Source organism: Poecilia latipinna, unplaced genomic scaffold (genome assembly GCF_001443285.1).
Source record: "Poecilia latipinna isolate Pla-1442-1.1 unplaced genomic scaffold, P_latipinna-1.0 Scaffold1812, whole genome shotgun sequence".
Classification (NCBI taxonomy): Eukaryota; Metazoa; Chordata; class Actinopteri; order Cyprinodontiformes; family Poeciliidae; genus Poecilia; species Poecilia latipinna.
The window spans coordinates 43,729-67,271 of record NW_015114428.1 but is presented as its reverse complement, the minus strand read 5'-3'; the positions used below and the strand labels follow the sequence as shown (position 1 = coordinate 67,271).

At 43.7% G+C, this 23,543-nt stretch overlaps 2 protein-coding genes across 2 annotated transcripts; both read left to right on the top strand.

The window, feature by feature from the left end:
* Positions 1–2,612: 2,612 nt before the first annotated feature.
* On the top strand, positions 2,613–8,829 carry ppp1r3b (protein phosphatase 1, regulatory subunit 3B). The gene is made up of 2 exons (XM_015014402.1): positions 2,613–2,749; positions 6,623–8,829. Exon 2 carries the CDS (start codon positions 6,633–6,635, stop codon positions 7,494–7,496), a length of 864 nt encoding a protein of 287 aa, XP_014869888.1. The 5' UTR covers positions 2,613–2,749; positions 6,623–6,632; the 3' UTR covers positions 7,497–8,829.
* A 2,368-nt stretch (positions 8,830–11,197) lies between these two features.
* Positions 11,198–19,032, top strand: LOC106934474 (NACHT, LRR and PYD domains-containing protein 12-like). Its single transcript, XM_015014398.1, has 6 exons — positions 11,198–11,972; positions 12,087–13,878; positions 13,955–14,128; positions 14,622–14,795; positions 14,889–15,035; positions 17,319–19,032. The coding sequence occupies exons 1-6, from the start codon at positions 11,666–11,668 to the stop codon at positions 18,802–18,804; spliced, it is 4,080 nt and encodes a 1,359-aa protein (XP_014869884.1). The 5' UTR covers positions 11,198–11,665; the 3' UTR covers positions 18,805–19,032.
* Positions 19,033–23,543: the final 4,511 nt, after the last annotated feature.

Here is a 23,543-nt window from a genome sequence, read left to right as displayed (position 1 = left end):
TGCAGCCTGTTTGTTTTGTTCTGTCAGCAGAATCTGAATCTTAAAATAGCTTCAAATATTCACAGATTTAGACACAAAACCAGAGAATCTCAGCAGCCGAGGTTCTGAGTGACCCACCGGGCCTGCTCAGAACCTCGAGCTGGAGGAGCTAAGCAGCTAGCCACTCAGAAAATGAGCATCACGAGTTATTTTCAATTTTATTTTATAATTAGGATTGAAAAACAGAGTAGATTTTATTATTAAAAATATATTTCAGTAAAATGTTTAATTTTTGCATTTTATTCTTACGTTCCCTCCAACTTTCTGGAGCCCCTCCAGCGCCACCAGGGGGCGCTTTGAAAAAGAAGCAGCATCAACGAAAACAAGAAACACTTTTTGAACTCCATATTTGGTGGAAAACCAACACTGCACATGACCCTGAACGCATCATAACCACAGTGAGACATAGTGGTGGCAGCATCAGGCTGGGGGGAAGCAGCTGAGAATGGAACGGCCTAGTCAAAGTTCTGCTGGAGCTGCGGTCAGGCCTGGTTCTACAGACTTTTGGGTCAGGAGGACTGAAAGCAGGTCCACACCACACCAGGTTCTGCGGTGCGGGTCCAGTAGGTTCTGCGGTCTGGGTCCAGTAGGTTCTGTGGTATCGGTCCAGTAGGTTCTGCGGTCCGGGTCCAGTAGGTTCTGCGGTGCGGGTCCAGTAGGTTCTGCGGTCCGGGTCCAGTAGGTTCTGCGGTCTGGGTCCAGTAGGTTCTGTGGTATGGGTCCAGTACGTTCTGCGGTCCGGGTCCAGTAGGTTCTGTGGTATCGGTCCAGTAGGTTCTGCTGTCTGGGTCCAGTAGGTTCTGTGGTATGGGTCCAGTAGGTTCTGCGGTGCGGGTCCAGTAGGGTCGGGTTGTTTTCCTGGATCTTGATGTTTGTCCCAAACCGACACGCAGCGCCAGCCTGGTTCCTGCTTCTGGGTCGGAGTGGGAACTCCCGTCCGGACTGTGACCTTTGAACCTGCGGTGGCAGCTGCTGCTCTGCTGTCAGCAGGTCAGGTTTCACCATCGTACAAATAAAACTTTTACTGAAGCTTTGATGTAGTTTGATGTTAATAGAAACTAGTTCAGCCCCCCTCCACCCCCTACAGCTAGCATAGCCTGTAATGAATGCTAAGGCTAGTTAGCATAGCCACTGATGACAGCAGATAGTTTTCTTGTAACTGTAAATTGTTTCCATTAGCACATTTAGCAGCGCGTTCATGAAGTGATTGACAGCGCTCAGCCCCACCTCCTGGTTCTGATTGGCTGTTTTAAGTCGAGAGCAGGAAGGAGACGGATTATCTGTTTCCTAACAACATGGAGGCAGATTTAATAAATATGGAAAACAGACTTAGTATTTAATAAAGTTCCAAACTGCAGCTGTAGAGGAACCTTCAGGTTCTGGTCGGGTGTTCAGGGAGGAAGTTCCAGGTCTGAGGATCTGAAGGCCCGCCTCTCTCTCTGGTTCCCAGTGTCTCCTGCAGCTCAAGGCAGGAATCTGAAACAAGAGAAGAAGAAGTGGACTTCCTGTCAGCTGTCTGCCTCCCACCTGGAGAACCTGGAATAACTCCTGCTGTCACTGGAAACCAGTCAAACCAGTCCAAATAATCTGGATGAAACTTTTCCTCAGAGGACGTGGTTGTGAATCTGTTTATTATTATTTATTCATAAAGTCATTCTGGACTTTCATCTATTAACATTTTATCGTTTCTTTGTGTTTCTGCAGCAGCAGAACCAGTGAAACGGGTTCTGGACTAGTTACAGAGGTGACAGTAACTAGTCCCATTTACTCAGTTACTTGAGTAAAGTTATCCAGTCATCATCAGGCTGCGTGGAAAATAACACCAGATTCCATTTACAGCGTTAATACAGGAGCTTCAGCCTCATAAGTTTTATATTGAAAAATGTTGGTTTTTTTTTGCTGAAAACTTGATATTTTGTAATGTTTTTTTAGCCTTTAACATATGAAACTTCACAGTTTTATATTCATGCCTGGTTGCTGACATCATTTTCAAACATTAATGATGAATGTTCAGAATTTGGCTGAACTGTTTTACATTTTTATCAAATATTTTCACTTGAGTGACAACATGGAGAATTATTAATACTGGAGCAGCAGAGTGAGGTGTTGAAGCAGAACCTCAGAACCGGGCAGAACCAACCTGGACCTCCAGAACCTCAGCAGAACCACGGGCTGATCTCACTGGCTGTGGTTTGTCCTTCCACTGAACTTTCCATTCATACGGCTGGACAGCAGTTTGTTTTAATCTGTTTGGATTTTCAGAGCAATAAATACGTGATATGAAAATGTGATGAATTAATATGAAATAAATTAAATCTTCAAACATTTTAATTGTTCTATAAACGCTGCAAAGACAAGTTGGACCGAGTCTGTTGGTTTTAATGTTATTTTATCAGTTTATTTATCCAGAACCTTCCAGGTTCCTCCAGGTTATTCCAGGTCCCTCCAGGTTATTCCAGGTCCCTCCAGGTGGCCGCCCCTCCTCCACACACAGCAGACCCTGACTCTGGTGATCACTCCGCCTGCTCGCGCCCTCATTGGCTGCGTGGACGTTTTCACGTGGAGCCTGCGTGGGTCTTTGAAGTGGAGACAGAAAGTGCAGCGGCTCCTAGTTGCTCTGTGGCAGCGGAGAGGGGCGGCAGGTGGCTCCAGGTGGCTCCAGGTGGGGACGGAACCGCGACCGGCAGGTGTTGGTCAGAACCTGCTCCAGGTAAACCTCCGCACCGAGGCCCTGCGGCCTGCGCAAACTCTGCGGATTATTGCGCTGCGTGGAGCGTCGTTTGTTGTTTGAGCAGCATAGAAACAGCAGAAACGATTCAAACACCGAGAATCCGGAGAAATATTCAGAAAACTGAATTTCTGGAGCCGGAAGCTTTAATTGAAAACAACCAACTGACAGAACCGTTTATTCTGCTGCTGTTTGAAAAGATGAATGAATGAATGAATGAAGTTTGATTTAATAGTCCAGCTGTAACAGCTTCCATCTGCTTCAGCCTTAAAACTGCAGAAATCCGGATGAATTCTGGCTCAGTGAAAGGTACCGTGGTTCCGAAGCGGTTCCCGGGTCAGAAATCGGTTTTCAGTGCCAGAAGCGGCAGCAGGGCTGAAACGCGCTCAGACAGACATGGCGCTGGGAGGTGGAGGTTCTAATGGACCGAGCAGGCTGGGTCTGGTTCTGGACAGAAGGTCTGGCTCCTCTGATCCGGATTGTTCGCCTTCCCTGGAAGGTCAGCGGGTTTTCCTGATGTGGGTCAGATCCACGCAGTCAGTCACGGACACAGATACACATCAGATAAATGAACTTAACGAAAAGAACGATCCGGTTCAGGCTTCTGGTTCAGTTCTGGCCCGGATGAGATGTCGTGACTTCCTGTTGAAAATCTTTGATTTGAAAATGGAGGTTGGAAGTGATAACTTTTCACATGGATTCAGTTTCTAATGTTCTGATTATTGATCCCTCCATCCTGATTGGATGGTTTTTATTTAGTTTTTGAATCAGAATCATGAATCAAAACGTGGCAGCAGAGAAATGACATTTAAATGCTTCATGTCCATTTGGACTCTGGCTGGTTCTGCTGTGCTGATCCCAAACCGACCCGGTTCTCCTCAGCAGGTGAATGTGATCTGAAAGAAGCCAGAACGGAGGAATCGGGCCAAACCGGCCCTGATAAGAGGCAGCAGGGAGCCCAGCGCTGAACATGACCCGGTTCAGTTCCCACTTTAATCTGCACAACCGTTTATTTTAATCAGATATAATGAGATGGAGGAATAAATCCAACCCAGTCATTCACACTGAATATTGGTGGAGCGCAGTCAGTTTTATTTATTCTATTAAAGCAATTTACGGTTTTATCAGAATGTTTTAAAACATAAAAACAAACTTGGAGGTTTGGAGTCGCTTCAGATTAGTGGTGAAGTGAAACTGGCTGGGCTAACGGCTCATTGAACATCATCACAGTTTTCCACGACTCGGTTTCTAAACCATAACTGCTGCAGAACAAACGGCATGGATCTGATTTCTCAGTTTCATAATCGTGTTCTGGACTTTGTCGCGAACATCTGATCTCCTTCTGGACCAACAGTGGAAACGCAAACAGCAACCAGCTAACAGGACTTCAGGCTCTTTCCATGTTTTATGTGCAGTTTCAAACATTAAAGACAAAATATTCATTTTAAATTCACTGAAATTTTGTTCAAAGTCTGGAGAAGTGAAAGACTTTCCAAGTCAAGATGAGCGAACGTTGTGCTGACCCGGTTCTACTGGACATTCAATAAAACCTGAAACGGCTTTAGCTTGGAGTTTCTGGTGTAATGTGGTTTAATCCAGAACCAGGACAGTAAAACCATTTACAGTCTGACTTTCTGAGCTGAACGTGGAGGAGTGCAGCTCAAAGACGCGTCGGATCGGAACCAAAAAGTCACAACATGGATCTGAAGGTAATAAAGGAATCATTTCTGCTCCGCAGCGTCTTCTGACTCTGCAGGCATTTGACTTCATTTATGTTGTCAAACAAACCTGGTGGAAACTGTTCTGTAAAGTTTTTACAGTAACAGTGATTGGTCTGAAGACATTGATGATCTTCATTGATTAATAACCGAGTATTTTACCGTCTTCAGGTGTAAAACCCACAGAGTGAGCCCTCCATGTGGAGTCCTGCAGTCCGAGCAAAATAAACCTTCCTGTTCTCACCGTCTGCCCTCCAGCAGGGCTGTGAGGCCCTGGGGGCCACATTTCGCTTCTCGGCCCGGTTGGGTGTCGTGTGGGCAGAAACCGGGTCATGGTGGTGTCTTCTGATTGTCTCGGGTCCCGTCCTTGGTTCTGTTGATGCAGGTGAACTGAGCCTCTGGCTTTCTGTTTGGTTCATATTCAGAGTTCTGACTCAGAATCCCTAAATTTATCTCGTCGCTGATTTAAAGGCTCGGTTGGTTGTGCTCACAGTGGCCTTCACATTAAAGGCAGAGAAACATTTTCAGACATTTTAAATACTGTTTGTTTCCTCTTTAAAATTTAGAACCAAAGTGGCGAAAAAAGTTCACCTATAGATGGACTTTAAAAAAAGTTTAACCTGAAAACTTCTGCAATGTTTAACATGCATGGAGGTCCTGGGTGGTTTCAGTCTGCTGTTGGGACGGCAGAACCGAACCCAGAAGGTCAGCGTGATGATCAGATCTGCAGCATCAAGTCTCTCAGTCCTCTGACCCGACACTCGGTGGTTCTGGTGGGTTAAACTGCCTCTTCTGATGGATCAGTGTTTGGGTTTCATGCTACGTCATTTTCTACCATGTTGCTGTTCCTGAAAACACAGATGAAGACCTTGGCAGTTGCTGTTTCATACCTAGCATGTCAGATTGTGTAGACGAGATATTGCTGCGTACGCCTGTTGTTCCCTGAGGTCCAATGAGAACGCAGCCGGCTCAATGTGACGTTGAGGCAACGGAAACACGGAGGGAAATCTAACAGACAAGCCGCATCGACTGCCGTGACGCACCAGAAAGCCTGGTGGACATCGGAGACGTATTTTTTAAAATTGTCTTTTCTCTGTTAAATGTGGTCTATAAACACAGCCAGTCGGCCATGTTGGTTTCCTCTGACATCACGTTTGCTCTGGAGAGGTTTTCATCTGATTGAGTGAAACTGGTTTGTATGTGTTGCATTGACCAAACCCACCATAGAGCTAAAATCGTCTGACAATCTTACACTCTTCCCGTGAGAACCAGGCATTTCCCTTCCTGAAACCGACCAGCTGGCCGTGGACTGTCCAGTTCTTGACTCCGAGGTTTTGACAAGTTCATTGGGGGCATTTGCAGAAAGTTTCTTTGGGGGCGTTCCCCTCCTGGTGGCGTTGGGCCCCTCTCTGTTTGCGTTGCAGTAGGTGGTGCGGGTCCACAGCAGGGTTCTGGTTTTGAGTGCAGATTTCTGTTAACCTAAATGCAGAGACTTCATTGTTCTCCGTTTGCACAGCAGTGTCCAAACAATGCAGCTTGTTTTCTCTGACGCCTCCTGTCGGCGCTCAGCTCTCTGCTGAGACTCAAAGGTTTTCCATGACGTTGCAACCAAAATATGCAGCAAAACCTCCAGAGAAAATATTAAATAATCCATTTATCCTGTGCTAAATGGACAGGTGGTAGCAATGAGGGGAGCATCATGAAATGTTTTTGTCTTGAATCTTCATGTTTCTCCTGAACTGTAGAGACGGACACACTGAAGATGGGAGAGTTTTCCGGGGCTGGTGAGGTCTGGGTCAGAATGTGGCCCCAGTACGGCAAAGGGATTTCTACAGATGTCTTTGTCTTAACCAAGGAAAACCAAATGGTTTTTGCCTTCGTTCAAAATTTTAATTATATTTTTAAGGTCTTCAGATTGTTTGAAAGAACTTCTAAAAACTGATGTTAAATTCAACTATTTCTTTTCTTGAGAAAATTGAGTCTAGACCCGACGACGGCCAACGTTTCTACAGGCAGCTTTGACCAGATGTTGTGAAAACGATGGATGTAGCAGAGCTGAAGCGAGAGCGGCTCTGAGGAGCAGACGCCTTGTGAAGCTCTCACTCAGCACTAACAGTCTGACTTCTCTGTGTTTCAGCGCTCTGTGCATGTTTCCTCCGGAGCCCGACATGCCGATGGACGTGACCATGCCCCTCTACCTGTCCAAGGAGGAGTTCGTCTTCACCACCACCTCTACGGTACAGAAGTCGGTCCGGAGCTCCTGCCTGAGGTTCCAGCACACAACCTGTGTCAACAAAACTGAGCCTGAAGATGGCGCCATCACCAGCAAAGACACGAAAAAAAAGAAACGTGTTACGTTTGCCGACCACAAAGGTCTGTCCTTAACCAAGGTGAAGATCTTCTCCAAGTTCACAGACCCCATAGAAATCCCTGCGAACATTCAGGAAATGCTGAGCTCCAAGCTCACGCTGTCGTCCATGGAGGAGGACAAACTGGTGCTGGATTTCACTCAGCCCTCCTCCGACTACCTGCTGTTCCGGCAGAACCTGGAGCAGAACCTCGTGAGCCTGGAGCACTGCGTGCTGAAGGAGAAGGCCTTTGCAGGAACCGTTAAAGTAAAAAATGTATCGTTTGAGAAGTCCGTGATGCTTCGGGTGACCTTTGACTCGTGGAAAAGCCACACGGATGTCAGCTGTGAATATGTGAAGGACACGTACCCGACCTCGTACAGCGACACCTTCTCCTTCGAGGTGTCTCTGCCCGCCGAGATGTGGCCCAACGAGCAAGTGGAGTTCGCCGTGTGCTACAAGGTGAGCGGGAACGAGTACTGGGACAGCAACCAGGGTAAGAACTACCGCATCGTCTGGTCCTACATGAAGAAAAACCACCACTCGGACCCATCGCAGTTCGGGATCCACTTCGACCGGTACGGCAGCCCCACCTGTTCACACGGACTCTTCCCTGACTGGCCGAGTTACGCCGGCTACGAGAACATCGGGCCTTACTACTGAACTTCTGATGTCACAGTTTTTAAATTGCACGTTGTCAGTGATGACTGGCTTGTTTTAAAATGGTTTCTGTCATGCTGGGTTGCTCCTGAAGTCCGTTTTACTGTCGATGCTGGATCACACTGCAGACCGAGCCGGACCCTGAGCCGGGCAGGTGTTCATCATCATCATCATCCCAGATCAGATTTTAAACCTGCTGTTGTCACAGGAACTGTAACTAACCAACCAAACCTCCTCCAATAAGCCTTGAAGTTCTCGGGTTTTAACCTTCGGAGGGACGATCTGAGCAAACCGGAGCTGCTAACAGGAAGTCCAGTTGTTTTTATTCACCGGTTAAGATCACCAAGTCACCGAGCACCTGAGGTGCCCTGAGGTGTCCTGCTGCCACTTCTACAGGGAACATTTTTAAGCCATTAACTCGTTTATTCTCAGAAAGTTTCGTGTTCAGGAGGGACTTGGTGTTGGGCAGCGGACTGGAAGCTGAACAACATCCCTCAAAATGTCCCGGTTTCCTGATCTAACGAGCCTGGATCAGAGTAAATTCACTTCTTTAGCTCATTTGTTGTGAAGTTGTCTTTGTTTGTGAACACAGTATTAAGCCATCACAGATACGCTGAGGATCCCACGTTGTTCCTGTAGTTGGTTTTCTGACAGTTTAAACACGGTTGCTGGCCCGTAAAGTTCAGGGATGTGAAGTTTTTAACGTTCTGCTGATGATTCAGGCGGTTCCTGCGTCGGCTGCTACCTGCTGGCAGAAGGTGTGGTGCCGACGGTCTTGTTTTATCAGCAACCTTGAAAAGTGAAAAAGTTGCTTTATTTCACCTTAATCTGTGCCGTTATTGTGAGAACAATCAGAAAATATTAACTTGGACACCTTTTCTTTAAAGTTGACTGCGAGGAGTTTATAGTTTCATAGTTCTCAGATCAACAGGGTCGCAGTCGTTTTTGCTTCAAAGCACAAATTTGCACATCAGTAAATGCAGAGAGAACACGGAGATGATCAGATCTTTGGTTTTAAAGGGAAACGAGGGAAATGGAGGCGGTAATTTTCCCCGCTGAGAAAACGAAGTTTCCTCGGCTTTCAGAGAATCTGTCTGTGCACAAAACCCTGAAAATGAATAAGCTATATTTCATTTAGTAGTTTGATGAGCGTGTGTGTGTGTGTGTGTGTGTGTGTGCGGCCTCTGCTTTCAGGGACTGAATGACAGAAGTAATTTTTAACAAAAGGTTAATAAAGTTCTGCCATGTTTTACTCATAAAGATGAAATTCTGTCTGTGACAATAATCTGCTGTCATCAAAATCTGAAGAACAATAAAAAGTATATTTTTATCCCGACGCTGGTTGGATGACTTTTTTTTATATAAGTCAAATTAGTATTTAAATAAATAAAAGTATTCTGGTAAAGAATAATCAGAATACTTTGAGATCAGAAAATGCTCTTTAGCTGCTCATGACTTCATGTTTTCTATGTTTTGTATCTTTAAGCTAATTTCATTTCCTTTTATAATTTTACGACAGGTTTTTTTTTTTGCATGCTCTTTAATTCTGGTAATTTTGTAGATGTTTCTCCAGCAGGGGGAGCCACATGCTGACGTTATGTGACGTAGAGCTGTATGTAAATGAGGAGGCGGACCAGGACAAAGTCTCTGTGGTCCAAATCTGTCTCTTAATTTCAGCTAAACCACCACAATCAGCGTTTTGACTCAGAATATTAGATTACTGTGAGGTGTTTGGTCACGTTTGGCAAACAGGTGCAGCGCTGCCACCTAGTGCTGGTGGACAGTTATGCTTTTCTATCGGTAAATAAACTGAAGACATGCAGCTTAATGGGGAAAAGTATTAGACAAATACTTAAAATTTAGTTTTGAAATTTCTAAAATAAAGCAAATAATGGCTAAATGTAATATAAACAATTTAAATGACACTAAGAGAGGTTGGCAGGTTAAAACCCAAATTTAACCTTCACAATCCAAGAAAATCTTAATAAAAGTGGATATATTTACGCCCAAGTGAAGACGATGGAAACTTATTCTGCACAATCTAGTAATGGATAATATTCCAGAACCAGTCTGAATGTGATGGAAAAAAATCAAGCCAAAATAAAATCTACAGTTAGAAACGACTGCATATCGTTCCTAATCTCCAGAAAAAATAGTTTCTGGAGATTATAAACGGTTTCTAATCTCAGTGTAGGTTACATGTTATGATTTATATCTGTGTTAATTATTAACTGCTACACAATATTTTAAAGCATCTGTCCTAGTTTGATGTGTTTATTACCAGACGGAGGTCAAAGGTGGAAGTGCTCCTGGTTTCCAAAACAAAGAAATGTTTAACTAACGAAAACCTGCAATCACATCCTGACTGCCAGCAGCTCCAGGTTTGGATCCACCTGGAAACGCGGCCGTAGAGTAACCCCTTCAGTGCCACTGCAGCTGACCAGTAACACTAATTTATCTGTCACAAACTAAACAAAATCAATAAATGCAAGTTGCCTCTTTTGTTTTCCATCAATATTTAAAATCCAGTTATGAACCTGATGGGTTTAATGGCTTTACTGACCCAGATCAACAAACCATCACTGGGAGGGCCTGGGTTGGGACAGTATGGCAAGACATTTGTATATTTATTCTTGCAATTAGCCACATATTCTTTCTTTCTTTCTTTCTTTTTTACAAATGTAAAACTACAGTTAAAACTTTTCCCCAAACTAACTCGATATTCTGCTGCCACCAAACTCACAGGTCTTTGGATGGAGCAGCTGAACACATTTCAGTTAAGTTAAGTTTTAAAGATGCAGGTTGGTGCACACATGTAGGGCTCACCAGTAAACTAGTGGACATTTTCTGCTTTTGCTAGTTTTGCATGTTGGGGTTTTAAATGTTGATTAGAAAGGCATAATTTTCATCTAATTAGCCCAAGTCAGTGTCTGCTAGTCAGGACTTTTACTAGGGAACATTTTGTGAACTTCGGGGAGAAAAAGTTCTAGTAAGACAGAATGATGAACTGGTATCTCTAACAGTGTTTTCAACTAGTGTATCAAAGTGTTCAGTGGTTCCTGGTGCAGAGGTGATACGTGCACCAGTGCAGTGTAGTTTAAACTAACAGAGATGAATGATGCCAAGGCCAATGAGTAAGTCTGGAAACGTGCTGCCACAGCGGGAGTTTGCTGAACCTGTGGGCTGCTCTCTGTGTCACGTGGCTGTTTGCACTGAAGGCTGGGAGTAAAATGTGACAGGTAGCATGTTGAGTCTCAGCATGCTTTAAAAGCTGAGGAACTGTTGGATTAACTGATGATGTGAAGAACTTCAGACTGCAGACGTTCCAAAGCTTTGATCTTTAACTGGTGAGTTCAACTCTGTTAAAAGTACAGAAATGACTGAACCTCATCATTGAACTCTCTCCAGAAGCACAGAGCCTGGCATGGATTTTATGACCTGGAAGGTTCATTTGTATGGACGTAATCAGTAAAAGACCCACACAGAGTAAAGAAGCCTCTTGTCAAACCTTTTGCTCCCTCAGCTGTAATGTTCACGCGGTGAGGAAGGAAGTGGTTTGATGAGAGCAGGACTGGCTAAGAAGCATCATGTAAATGATTTTATTCTGTATGTCACGATCCACTCTGTCCAGAAAAACCAACACAGAATTTCTTTATGCACCGTTGCATGAAGTGAGGCTGAACGGTGCGGTGGCCGGAAAGACAGATTTATTCTGCTAGCAGCGGGGAGACATTATGAAACTGCAAAACGTTTCAGGGATCTCATTTCTAAAGGCGGCATAAGAGCAAAACACTGACTGGAAATGGTGAGACAGCATGTCTGAATAACCGTGGCAGCAATGCCTCCGTTTCTAACAGTTCTCCTAAAAGTAATAAAAATAATGCATTTTAATCAGACGGTGTCTTTCAGGGCTTTTCTAATTCTACATGTGATTATTCATGACTGATGAACACAGCAGAGCTTCTAGTCGGAAACTGAAGGCTGACCAGCAAAAACAGGAAGCCGCTCAGTCTCACCACTAAGAAGAAACTATGACACGCAGACAACAGGACCTGTTTTCCATTAGACCAGCTGTGGTTTGCTTTCAAATGGTATACAAACACCTGCTATGAGTCAGAGCTGGGAGCCTTTATGCAATCTGAAGCTGAGGTTTAAAATGTCAAAGTGAAAAAATGCTAAAATCAAACTATTTGATCTGTGTTCAGCAGGACCCAATGGCTCTGAAACAAATACTGTTTGAGACCCTGCAGCAGCTGGGAGATGAAGAATTTCGTAGCTTTAAGTGGTTCCTGCAGCAGTCGGATGAGCTCGATGGTCTTCCAGTCATCCCAAAGAGTCATCTGGAGAACGCAGACCGACAGGAGACGGTGGATCAGATGGTGCAGAAGTACAACCACCTGGCTGTGCAGGTGCTGAAGAAGAACCTCCAGAAGATCTACAGAAATGACCTCCAGGATCAGCTGGCAAACATCCACAGAGGTACGTCACCAGGCAGCTGGGTGGGGCTGATCAGTTGGTCTTTTGGGCCGGTGATATAGAAGCAACCAGTTAGTGATTCATTTTCTGTCCCTTGTGTGTTTCTGTCCTACAAAGACATGGAAAATCCACAATCTGTTGGAAGCCACAAAGAAAGGCTGCAATCAAACCTCCAGGACACATTCAGGTGTAGACATGAAGGGTGGAGTTCAAAAAGGAATACAGTCAGTTTAGACGAAGGCTACACTGAGCCGTGCATCACAGCAGGAGACCGGCCCGCCTCCAGGTTCATCAGAAGGATTGAAATGGCGTTTGGAGAGCCGTCTGAACCAAACATCAGCAACATATTCACACACCGGTCAGGAACAAAGACCAACGTCAGAACAGTGATGACCAGCGGAGAGGCAGGAGTGGGAAAAACCTTCTTGGTTCACAAATTTGTTCTTGACTGGACAGAAAACAGAACCAGTCAGGATGTTCATCTGATATTTCCCCTCAACCTGGTGAATTTCCCAAGGCAGGAGACACTCAGTCTGTCTGAACTGATCCACACGTGTATTCCTGGAACTGCACACATGACAAAGGAGGAACTCAACCGCATCTTCACGTCACTGCAGACATCAGGAAACTCTAATTTTGATAAGAGCGAATATAAAATCATTTTTGTACTGGATGGGCTGGATGTGAGCCAACTTCCTCTGGACTTCACTGCTGCAGAAAAACTGCCGGTTGATGTGACCAGAGCTGCTCCAGTGGGAACGCTGGTGACGAACCTGATTCGAGGGCATCTGCTTCCCTCGGCTCGCCTCTGGATCACCACGCGACCTTCAGGCGCCGGCCAGATTCCTCCTGAATTCATCGACATGGAGACAGAGCTCCGAGGTTTCTCTGAGCAGCAGAAGGAAAAGTACTTCAGAAGGAGATTCAGAGACGAAGAGCAGGCCTGCAGGGTCGTCTCCCACGTCAGGGTGTCACCGAGCCTGCGGTACATGTGCCATGTCCCAGTCTTCTGCTGGATCACTGCTGGAGTTCTGCAGGCCGTGTTAAAGACCAGCACTGGAGGAGAACTGCCCAGTACTTTAACTGGGATTTACATTGAGATCCTCATGGCTCAGATCCAAACCATGAAACAAAAGTTTGGCAAACCAAGAAGCTTGAAGTACCTGGAGACCTTGATGAAACTTGCTTTCAACCAGCTAGAAAATGGTGGCCTGTCATTTTCTGTGGAAAGCATAAAGGAGGGCGACGTTAACAGCTTCGATGATTTTTCTGCATATCCAGAAGTTTTCTCACAGTTCTTCAAGGAGGAGCATTGTCTGAAGATGAGTGGAAAGAAAGTGTTTAGCTTCCTCCACTGGAGCATAGTTGAGTTTCTGGCTGCTCTGTTTGTCGTCTCCCGCATTGGAAACAAACCAAAAACTGCTTTCCCAATTCCAGGCTTCATTTACAGCCAAAAGCAGGAGACCTTCTATGAAATCATCGACAAAGCCGTAAAGAGTTCAGATGGACACCTGGACACATTTCTTCGCTTTCTCCTTGGTCTTTCTCTGCAAAGAAGTCAGCTTCATCTTGAAGATCTACTGCCGCAGACAGGAAGTAGCTCACAGAGCGGACAGCTGACTGTTGATCATGTTAAAAATAAAATCAGAAACAGCCCTTCTCCAGAAAGAAAGATCTCTCTGTTCCCATGTCTGAATGAGCTGATGGACGGTTCTGCAGTCGATGAGGTCCAGCAGTTCCTGAAATCAGAAACAGGATCCGTGGATGAACCGTCTCATTGGTCAGCGCTGCTCTTCATATTACTTTCATCACTAAAAGACCTACATGTGTTTGACCTGAAGAAATACTTCCCTTCAGAAGAGACTCTCCTTGCTCTCCTGCCAGTGGTTAAAACCTCCAAGACATCACTGTGAGCTTCAGCTTCATTATGACGAGCTGAACAAAGAAAACAATTTACTGAGGTTTCACTGTCTCATCTCTTCCAGGCTGACCGGCTGCAGCCTTTCAGAGAGAAGCTGTGCAGCTCTGTCCTCAGTCCTTAGCTGTCGGTCCTGCGGTCTGAGGAAGCTGGACCTGAGCAACAACGACCTCAGAGATTCAGGAGTGGAGCTGCTGGCTGCGGGGCTGAAGAGTCCTGACTGTAAACTGGAAACTCTCAGGTCAGCATGGCCCGACTTTTACAGATTAACGGGACGTTTCCCAGCCGGGATCTGATGGCAGAGACTCAGCATTGGCATTGCTAAATTAGTCAGTGGTTTCCATGTTGCTAGTTAAAAACGGTAGACTATTCGAAATAGGAGAGCAACAGATTGGTGATATTTCTGATCTCTAAAGTTTAAAGAATGTGGTTTAACAAACAGGAGGACCTCTTTTTCTCTGGTTGTGAACCTTTTTAGCGTCACATAGTAACTTTCTTGAAGTAATTTACCTGGTTCCAAGTCTCTGGCAACGAACCTCCAGTGCAGCAACCAAAGCCCTTCAGCTGCAGAGCCGAGGTGAGAAGCTGGACGGAGCGTTGATGACATGAAGCTCCTACAGCCAGCAGCTGCTCAGACACACTGCACAGCACTGCAAGATAACTCTGAGAGAGAAAACACACACACACACACACACACGCTGACATGAATATTCAGAGTTTCTTCCTCATTTCAGGCTCATCTGCTGTAACTTGTCAGAGGGAAGCTGTGGGACTCTGTCCTCGGTTCTTGGATCAGAGTCCTGCAGTCTAGAAGAGCTGGACCTGAGCAGCAATGACCTGCAGGACTCAGGACTGCAGCTCCTATCTGCAGGACTCAGCAGTCCACACTGTAAACTGGAGACATTAAGGTCAGCTTTTATTGATTAACAGAAATATCTAGGCTTTGTTCTACATTAAAGCTTCCAGAAAAACACTTTTTCATATCTCCGTCTCTGCGTAAGGGTCTGTGACTGTAAGCTGTCAGAAGATGCTTGTGATGCCCTCACGCTGCTGGAGTTACGTAGCCTGAGACAGCTGGACCTGAGGAGCAACGAGCTGGGCCCATCAGGAGAGGAGCTGTGTCAAAGATGTACACAAATAACTATTTGGTGAGTAAAAACATCCAATAGTGGCTTTCACAGCAACCCATTTCCCACAAACGTTCACACTGCAGCCCGAAGTGACCCAATTCTGATTTTTTTTCTGTTATGCGACCTAACTCTGATCTTTTCATAACAGTCTGAACAACATAAGTTGGATTTTTTTTTTTTGCCAAATATGACCCAGGCCACTTGGATATCCGATACGTATCCAGATCTTTTCAAACGTCCAGTTCGCATCCATCCAGCCTGAAAGTCCCTGATTCTCAACAAATCTCACTATTCTGCGTCCTGATGCACGAGGGCGAAGAAAAACAACCACCATGACGGACTATAATGAGGATTAAGTTGTTAATTTGCTGCTCCGGTCGGACAACAACCTCAACTGTAAGCTAAGCTCCACCATTAGCCTCCATGTTTACTTCTGCAAACACTGAGACTCCAAACACTCTGTTATTGCGCCCTCTATTGTGCATGCAGGACACGTTCAGGCTGGGGGATATGAGGAAAATCTAAGATCTTGATATATTTTTGCTATATCACAATACACGATATATATCACGGTATTCTTAACTGATCTCCAATGTTATTTTAAACTATAGACCCCTTGCAGCGTGATGCCACCCAGGCCAGCTCCCGCCGATTTCTCTGCTAGACCCATTTAAAAAGTGATGCAGTATTTTTGCTTTGAACTACCTACACTAGATAACAAGGTGAGAAATAAATTTTAATTAAGAAAAAAATAGAGGGAAGTAGACAGTGATGCTTGACTTTGACAAACTTAACATATAGATGTGCTGTGGAATAAGGTGTGTTTTGGTTCAGTTTAAATAAAAAGGCAACAAACACACAAACTGACAGATCATCAGTAAAGCAGGTGTTTAAATTAGCTAATCACCCACCGCTGTGTTAGCGTGGCTAATAGCAATGGCGGCTAATCTACCACCGCTGTGTTAGCGTGGCTAATAGCAACGGCGGCTAATCTACCACCGCTGTGTTAGCATGGCTAATAGCAATGCCGGCTAATCTACCACTGCTGTGTTAGCGTGGCTAATAGCAACAGTGGCTAATCTACCACTGCTTTGTTAGCGTGGTTAATAGCAATGGTGGCTAAGCTACCACCGCTGTGTTAGTGTGGCTAATAGCAACGGTGGCTAAGCTACCACCGCTGTGTTAGCGTGGCTAATAGCAGCGGTGGCTAAGCTACCACCGCTGTGTTAGCATGGCTAATAGCAGCGGTGGCTAATCTACCACTGTGGTCATTTATTAATAAAAGCAAAATCCACATCAAGCCTAAAAACCGAAAATGTTTACGAACTGAATATTCTGCTCTATATAATGATTCAGAGTTTTTGGTCCTGAATCCTGAACATAAAGTTGCGTTGTTGTCAGTTGCTATGGCAACAAGTCTGCGTGTATCGTAAATCCGCCAGAGCGAGAAAAAAGAATGAGTAGTTTTGAGTTATTTTCCCACTGCATAGCACCAAGTGGATCCTACCAAGTCTCCAGGTTTCACTTTAACGGTCTAGTTCTACCGGTTATGAACGGCATGTAAAAAAATAGTCTGATTAGGTGGTGAATTAAATCTGTGGTTCAGCCTTTTGTCGCAATAGTTTTATATGTTTCGCAAATGACCTCATTTTGTTCGACATCCTCCATATAAAATCCAAACTACTGCCAAGTTATTGATCCAGCGCTGATTCTGTTCAGATAGTTTATCTGACTCCTCTTCAGTTTCCGTCTCTTTCACGGCTCAAACTCTCGCTGTCGCCATGTTTGTTTTCTCTGCAGTGTGATTGGTAGAAAATGTTCAGGTTGGGAGGGGCGAGGGACTAGTGGTGCATTCATAGGCTGTCGGGTAAACCAAACTCGCAGTGAATTTGACTATGAAAGTTTATTATTTGAACGACAATTTAGCTATTTTAACTATCGTAAATTGAAAATATCGCGATATATCGAGTATACTTGATATATCGCCCAGCCCTACTTTCAGGTCGTTGCCCGTTCACACTGGAGATCACATACAGGTCGCATATATTTGGAAGTGTGAATGGCCACGGCAAAAAAAACTTAACAAAAATCGGAATTGGGTCACTTCAGGCTGCAGTGTGAACACAGCCTTAGTTTCTGTTAGAAAGACAACCCATGGGAACTCAATGTCTCCTTGATTCCTCAATGCTCCATCTTCTCTGAGAGAAACTCAGTTTAAAACATCTGAAACTTTTTACTTGTCTGATCATTTCATATTTAGCTCACTTGATACTTGACTGATCTGATGTCTGATTCCTGCAGGACTCAGAACATCTCTCTGAGGGGAATGATCTCTAAAAGTGTTCTGATCCAGTCAGGATGTCCTTCTGTCTATCAGCTTGCAGTAGAAAAAGAGAAGTCTGGACCTTTGACCCGAGTCACTGTTGGTGAGAAAAAAACGGATGAGATGAACAGAAAAATTGTACTTATTGGTGAAGCAAGAGCAGAAAAATGTGCTGTGATAAACGCTCTGTTGAACTACATGATAGGAGTCAGGTTTGATGATGAAGTCTGGTTCCGGGTCACAGAGGAGGAAGGACATCAGGCAACAGAAGGGATGATTTACGAGATCTTTGGTTTTGAAGATAAATCTCTGCCCTGCCCTCTGACCATCATTGATGCTGGACATGAAGGCACTGAGAGAGACGCCGTTTTCAGAGAACGGCTATCAGACGTCCTGCAGGTGGAGGACAGGGCAGCAGCTGTTGTGTGCCTGGTGCTGAACGCAGCTGACGCTCTGCAGAGCAGCCGACTGAAGCACACGTACGACTCAGTCATGTCTCTGTTTGCAGAACGAGAGGACAAATGCACAGTCATTTTAATCACAAACTCAGATGGACAAAATCACAGCAACATCATCCAAGATCTGGAAACTACACAAATTAAATTTCTTAGAAATGAAAAGAAGGAGCCATTTTACTTCCTGTTTAATAACCGGCAGCATGAAGACCGGACCGGAAATACCGACGAGCTGGAGCAGGCTTATAAATTATCAGAGAGGGAACTCTGGAAGTTCACAGGTTTTCTGAAAGAAGCCGAAGGTCGAATGGTTTTGGCAGCAGTTGAAGAGCTTCATGAGCACGGCCGACTTAAAGCCGGCATCCAGAACCTGCAGGACAGAATCCAGCTGACGGATTTAAAGGCAGCAGAACTCAAACAGATTCAAAAAGCTCTGCAGAACCATGCAGAAGAGAAGAAAAGCAATGAAAGCTTCTCTGTAGAAATGGATGTAGTCTATAAAGATACAGAACCCATCAAGGGTGGGAAATGGTTGTGGTTTTTTTATGACGGCGCCCTCTGCTGCACCGTCTGTGAAGAAAACTGTCATTATCCTGGATGCACAGTCGCCAAGACACCAGAAGACTGTGAGGTGATAAAAGACGGTTTCTGTGCTGTTTGTACCAACAAGTGTCCCGTTTCAGCTCATGTGAAAGAAGAGTGGAGGTATGTGACCAAAACAAAGAGAGTTGAGACGACGCTTCTGGATGTGAGGAAGAAGTACGAAAGGAATGAGACGGAAAGTGAGAAGAATATCAGCCTGTTAGATCATCTGGAAGAGGAAATAAGACATCAGAAAGCAAAGAAGTCCCAGATCATTGATGAGATCTACAAACATGTTGTCAGACTGCAGCAGATTGACCTGAAGGAGGATCCAGCATCCGCATATCTGGACCTACTGACAGAAAATGGAGACGCAGAGATGGTGCTGAGACTGGAGGGCCTGAGAAAACAAGAAAATGCTGAATGAGCAGCTGGAAGGTTCTGATCTGTTCAATTACTGCCGGCAAGTAAAACCAAATTATGGTCCATTTTAACAAGCTACCAGTCAAAAGTTTACAATGTCTCAGAGTGGAAGAAATGGAAGAATACCAAATATTAAATGTCATGTCTGGAAGGTTTCACTGAGATGATTCTGCAGTGAAAATCTTTCTGAGTTTCCTCTATGCAGTGTGTTGCAGTAAAGAACTGAAATCTAGTTTTCCTTAAAAGAAGTCAAATCATTGAGGACTGTTAACTTTTTAAATCACAAGCTGACAGCATGTTTTAAATCTGCTGCTTTTCCACATTAGATCTCTTCCTGGTGGAGCATTTTTATAATCTGCAGATTTATTCTAAATCAGACTTGGAATAATCTGCTGACTGTTGGTTTAACCTCCTGAATAAGTTTCATAGTTTTTCCCTGTCAGAAAGTTTCAGTTGGTTCTGAAAGGCAGAACATCATCAGGAATGAAATTATTGTTTCTTTTCAGATAGAAAAAACAAAATAATCTGAGTCCAGGTTGAACTCTTGGCTCACTCTGTGTTTTAGCCAGAACCGGGTCTGTGCCTGTTGCTGATGAAGCTGTTCTGAATGTTTTAAACAACATAGAGTGAATGTAAATGTGTGTTTCTTATTGCCTAACATTCAGCCAGCTAATTCCAGGATATTATATTGGGGCATGTGGCTTATGTAAGTAAAAAAATAAAGACTCTAAACACAACCTGAACTTATTACGCCATGCTGGCCTACCCTTCACACCCCATGCCCCCCTCTGACAGCACTGAGCAGCTCCTTCAGCGCCCGGCTGCGGCTCCCTAAGTGCGTGAAGGAAAGATACCGCAGGTCTTTCCTTCCAGCCGCCGTCAGACTGTACAACACCCACTGCTCTAAGTAGTTCACCACTCTCTACTACAGGCAATAAACCTGGAAATTGTTTATTTATTTAAATTTCGAATAATACTGTTTTTTAGTATTTCTATATTCACTTGATTTTACTGTGTATATATAGTTTTTCATATTGGTTTTGCTTTTTATACTGCTGTAACAATGTAAATTTCCCCACTGCGGGATTAATAAAGGAATATCTTATCTTATCTCTTATTCCTGACACGAATGAAAAAATCCAGCAGCAAAAAGAAACGGAAATGACATTTTAACTCCAGAATATAATTTTATCATTACTGCAGCATTATAGATGTAACTTTGACTTAAAGAAAGAAACATATGAATCAGAGAATAAACTGACAGTTTAGTTAACTGTATAAATTGTACCTGAACTTTCAATAAGTCACTTGTGCAGCTGCATCCTGACCACAAGAGGGCGATGCTGACCTAAATCTGATTAACTATGGAAAAGGCCACAGGTCCAGAGGATGCCTCACAGAAACTAATGCAAACGTGAACATTAAGAATTAGGTTTTTACAAATGACCTGAAGCAGGAAGCGTCTACCTGGACTGAATACCACTGATCAGAAGATGTCCTGCATTACATCACAGGAAAAACGGGAAAAACTAAGAGGACGAGCAAAGAAAGAGTGAGGAAGATGGGAAATTTGGAAAAGAGGAAAGAACTTGGAGTTTATTGTAAATAAATCGCAGGAGCATATTACAAAAGTAAAGTTTAACTGGTATAGGTAATGTTTGTTTACAATGTAAACTGGAAAATCAAAAATTAAAATAAAATGTTTTTAGGTGAAAAGCTAACATGAGAGACACTCAGTCATAGTTTTGGACAAATGTATAAAAGCTCGAAATATAAAGAGCTGCTTTGCAGGGTTAGCATGAAGGGTTACTTACATTGGACTAATACAGGAAGCATTAGGCTTTGGGTGCATGGTGCTGGACCAGCAGCAGATCAGATTTTAAAATGACAAACTTCCTTAAAAAATATGAAAAATTGTGCCAGACGTTGGGAGGAGGTAGATTTCAGGTAGTGTTTTATCGGAGTGTGTTTTCATGTGGTTGTCTGTGAGTGTTTGCTGTTCTGATGGGGATGAAGCTGAAACGCCCCTGGGGGGCAGTTCAGTCTAACCCACCAGGTTCCTACCTTCACAAACGTCATTAAACGATGCTGTCCTCCTATTTGGTCACACGATCAATATTTTTTTTTACCATTTCCAAGGAACAACAATTTACCCTTTGGTATGTGTTCCTACTTGATTTAGTGTAAACATTAAAGGGTGTATGGATGTGCTAAAATAATGTTTCTGTTTCCCTTCAGACTGCAGATTTACACAAAAACAAATCCATCTCCTGCTGAGCAACGTTTCCAAAAGCTGTCTGGATTTCCAAGACACCTTCTGGATTTGACATAACGTTGATGTTACTGAGAAACAGCAAAACTCAGAGAAGACAGTTTTTCCTGTTTAATCAACCAAACAGTTGAAGATCAGGGCGATGAACTCACCTGTTCATTTCAGTTTATTTCTATAGAGCCAATTCACAGCAGATTTCACTGAGCTGCCGCCTTGCAACAATGGGCTTGGACCCCGTTGAAAGTCGCTGATCATCGTTTTTCTGGAGCCGAGAAGTTGGAGACCAGAGGAAAAGCCTTGGGCCGTGACTGCTGCACTGAGTTTGGATCTGCTTGGGCCTATTGGACCAGTTTCACTTAACACAGCTAGCACAGTAGCTATGCTATGCCTTTAGTAAAAGGCATGACACAAAACGTAAAATTACAACGTGACGTTTTTGTTTTAAATGAATATTAACAGTGAATAATTAGTTTTAACATTAGTTTTGAGCTTTTGTTTATGTGAAAAAGGTTTACAATAAATATTAATCTATATTAATTGGCACAATCATAAAAAATGTATGAACATATTTGAAAAGTTATTTTTGATGTATTAATGTGTGTGCCATCCTGTTGAAGGAAATGATCTGAACATCGGCAGGAAGCCTGTCCTGGAGTTGACTCGTAGTGCCTCCATCTACCACAAGGGGGCGTTCTTCTCCTCCAGGCATTAAACTGCATTAGGAAGAGTCACTGCGGTTATTCTGTCTCCCCTATTTTCAAGGGTGTAGCAACAACACTTTGCCTCCAGCACAGAGGGAACCAACCTGGATGTTATGAACTTCAGCTTTTATTTCCAGGTGGAAACCTCGGCTCTCTCTCCTCCCTCCATCACTTATGTTTGCATCGCTGCAGGTTTTACACGTGGGGCCCTGAGACGCAAGAGGAAATGCACCTTTTTACCTCAAAATGACAAAAATAACGCACAATGACTCGGAAAAGTGACTTTAATCAGATTACTGGTTAAAGTCATCTGATTAATTACTTGAATCAGATTACTAGACTGGAAATAGTAACGAGTTGGATTAGCCATTCAAATCATTTATGGATCTGTCAGGTTCTGGTATGTGTCCGCCCTCAGCGTTAAACTCCTTCCCGCCTCTTCAGCGTCATCAGATCCAGTAATGTTGAAGAAAGTTTCTTTTTCAGAAGCTCTGGTCCAAAGATGACGACTTCTCTCCATCAGAGCAAATAAAGAGAAAGCTGCTGAACAGGAGGTGAAGCTCTGAGTAACAAAACATTGTTCTTTTATTAAGACTAGTCCTCAGAAAGATTCTTCGGTTGACTAGTCTCAGAAAAGTGTCAGTTATTTTTGATTATGCCAGTTTTTGGTCAAATCTCAATAAAAAGATGTTTCTAACATCGTAGTGGAAACTACGTTTTACCGCCAGGAACCAAAGTTCCTGCATGCCAGACGTCTCTGACTATTGCAGGAAAGGGTGTTTGAGCAGAAGGTGGTTTTGGCAGCATGTACGGCTCCTGTTCCTACCTGATGCAGTCTCACTTCCCCTTCAGACTCTCGAGCTACAAAAACAAAGTTCCTGCTGAGCAACATTTTTAAAAGCCGTCCAGATTTTCAAGTCATGCTGTTTTGTAAGTAGATGTTGCTGAGACAGAAACAGTTTTATTCTGTTTTATCAATCAGATAAAATATGTTGCCTTTACGTCCACAGAGAGCGTCTGATTGGATCGAAGTCAGCAGATCTCGATTTGTTGTGTTTTATATGCACAGCAAACAGCTGGGGATATAATGGAAGTCAATGCAATGTCCTCAGCTGAAAAGGGTGTGTGCGTGTGTGTGTGTGTGTGTGAGTGTGCGTGTGTGTGTGTGTGTGTGTGAGTGTGCGTGAGTGTCAGTAGAAGGAAAATTTACAATAAGAAATAATGTCCAGTGATTAAAATTGAAGTAGTGAAGAAAATATACAAACCTTAGTTTTTATTTTGTTTCTTAGTTTAACACCAAACATTTAGTAAAAGAAAAATGTGCAATAATATATAAATTATAGTGAAATATAGATGAAATAATAGATTTAAATACGCAATATGTTTTCTGTCATTTTCCTTTTAAATTGAAACTTTACCTTCTGGAAAGTCAACTAATATACGAGTTAAATCTAAACTTTTCTGTCTGTTTTCAGCCATTTTTCACTAGTTTGTGTGAGATCATGTGACCTGTTGCTCCTCCTCCACTGGAGTATAAAGGCTGGCACTTCAGCCCATCGTTGGTCTTCCTGACGAATCCCCATCACAGGTAAGAACGCCACAAATATCCTCTTCAAAAGATGAATTTAAATTCAGGTCAAACCAGTTTTCTGGTATGATTAAACATCAAGAGAGTCTGATCATCCAGAGATCATTTCTTTCAGAAAGAAAACATGCTGACGTGTTTCTGTTTCCATCTTCAGAAGTGATAAAACTGCAGAACCCTTCCTG

Excerpts from the sequence above, each read along its gene's own strand:
- LOC106934474 (XM_015014398.1), top strand. The coding sequence starts at position 11,666 with ATGCTAAAATCAAACTATTTGATCTGTGTTCAGCAGGACCCAATGGCT. Across the intron at positions 13,879-13,954 it reads AAAACCTCCAAGACATCACT|GCTGACCGGCTGCAGCCTTT; the intron begins GTGAGCTTCAGC and ends CATCTCTTCCAG. Across the intron at positions 15,036-17,318 it reads TGTACACAAATAACTATTTG|GACTCAGAACATCTCTCTGA; the intron begins GTGAGTAAAAAC and ends TGATTCCTGCAG.
- ppp1r3b (XM_015014402.1), top strand. The coding sequence starts at position 6,633 with ATGTTTCCTCCGGAGCCCGACATGCCGATGGACGTGACCATGCCCCTC.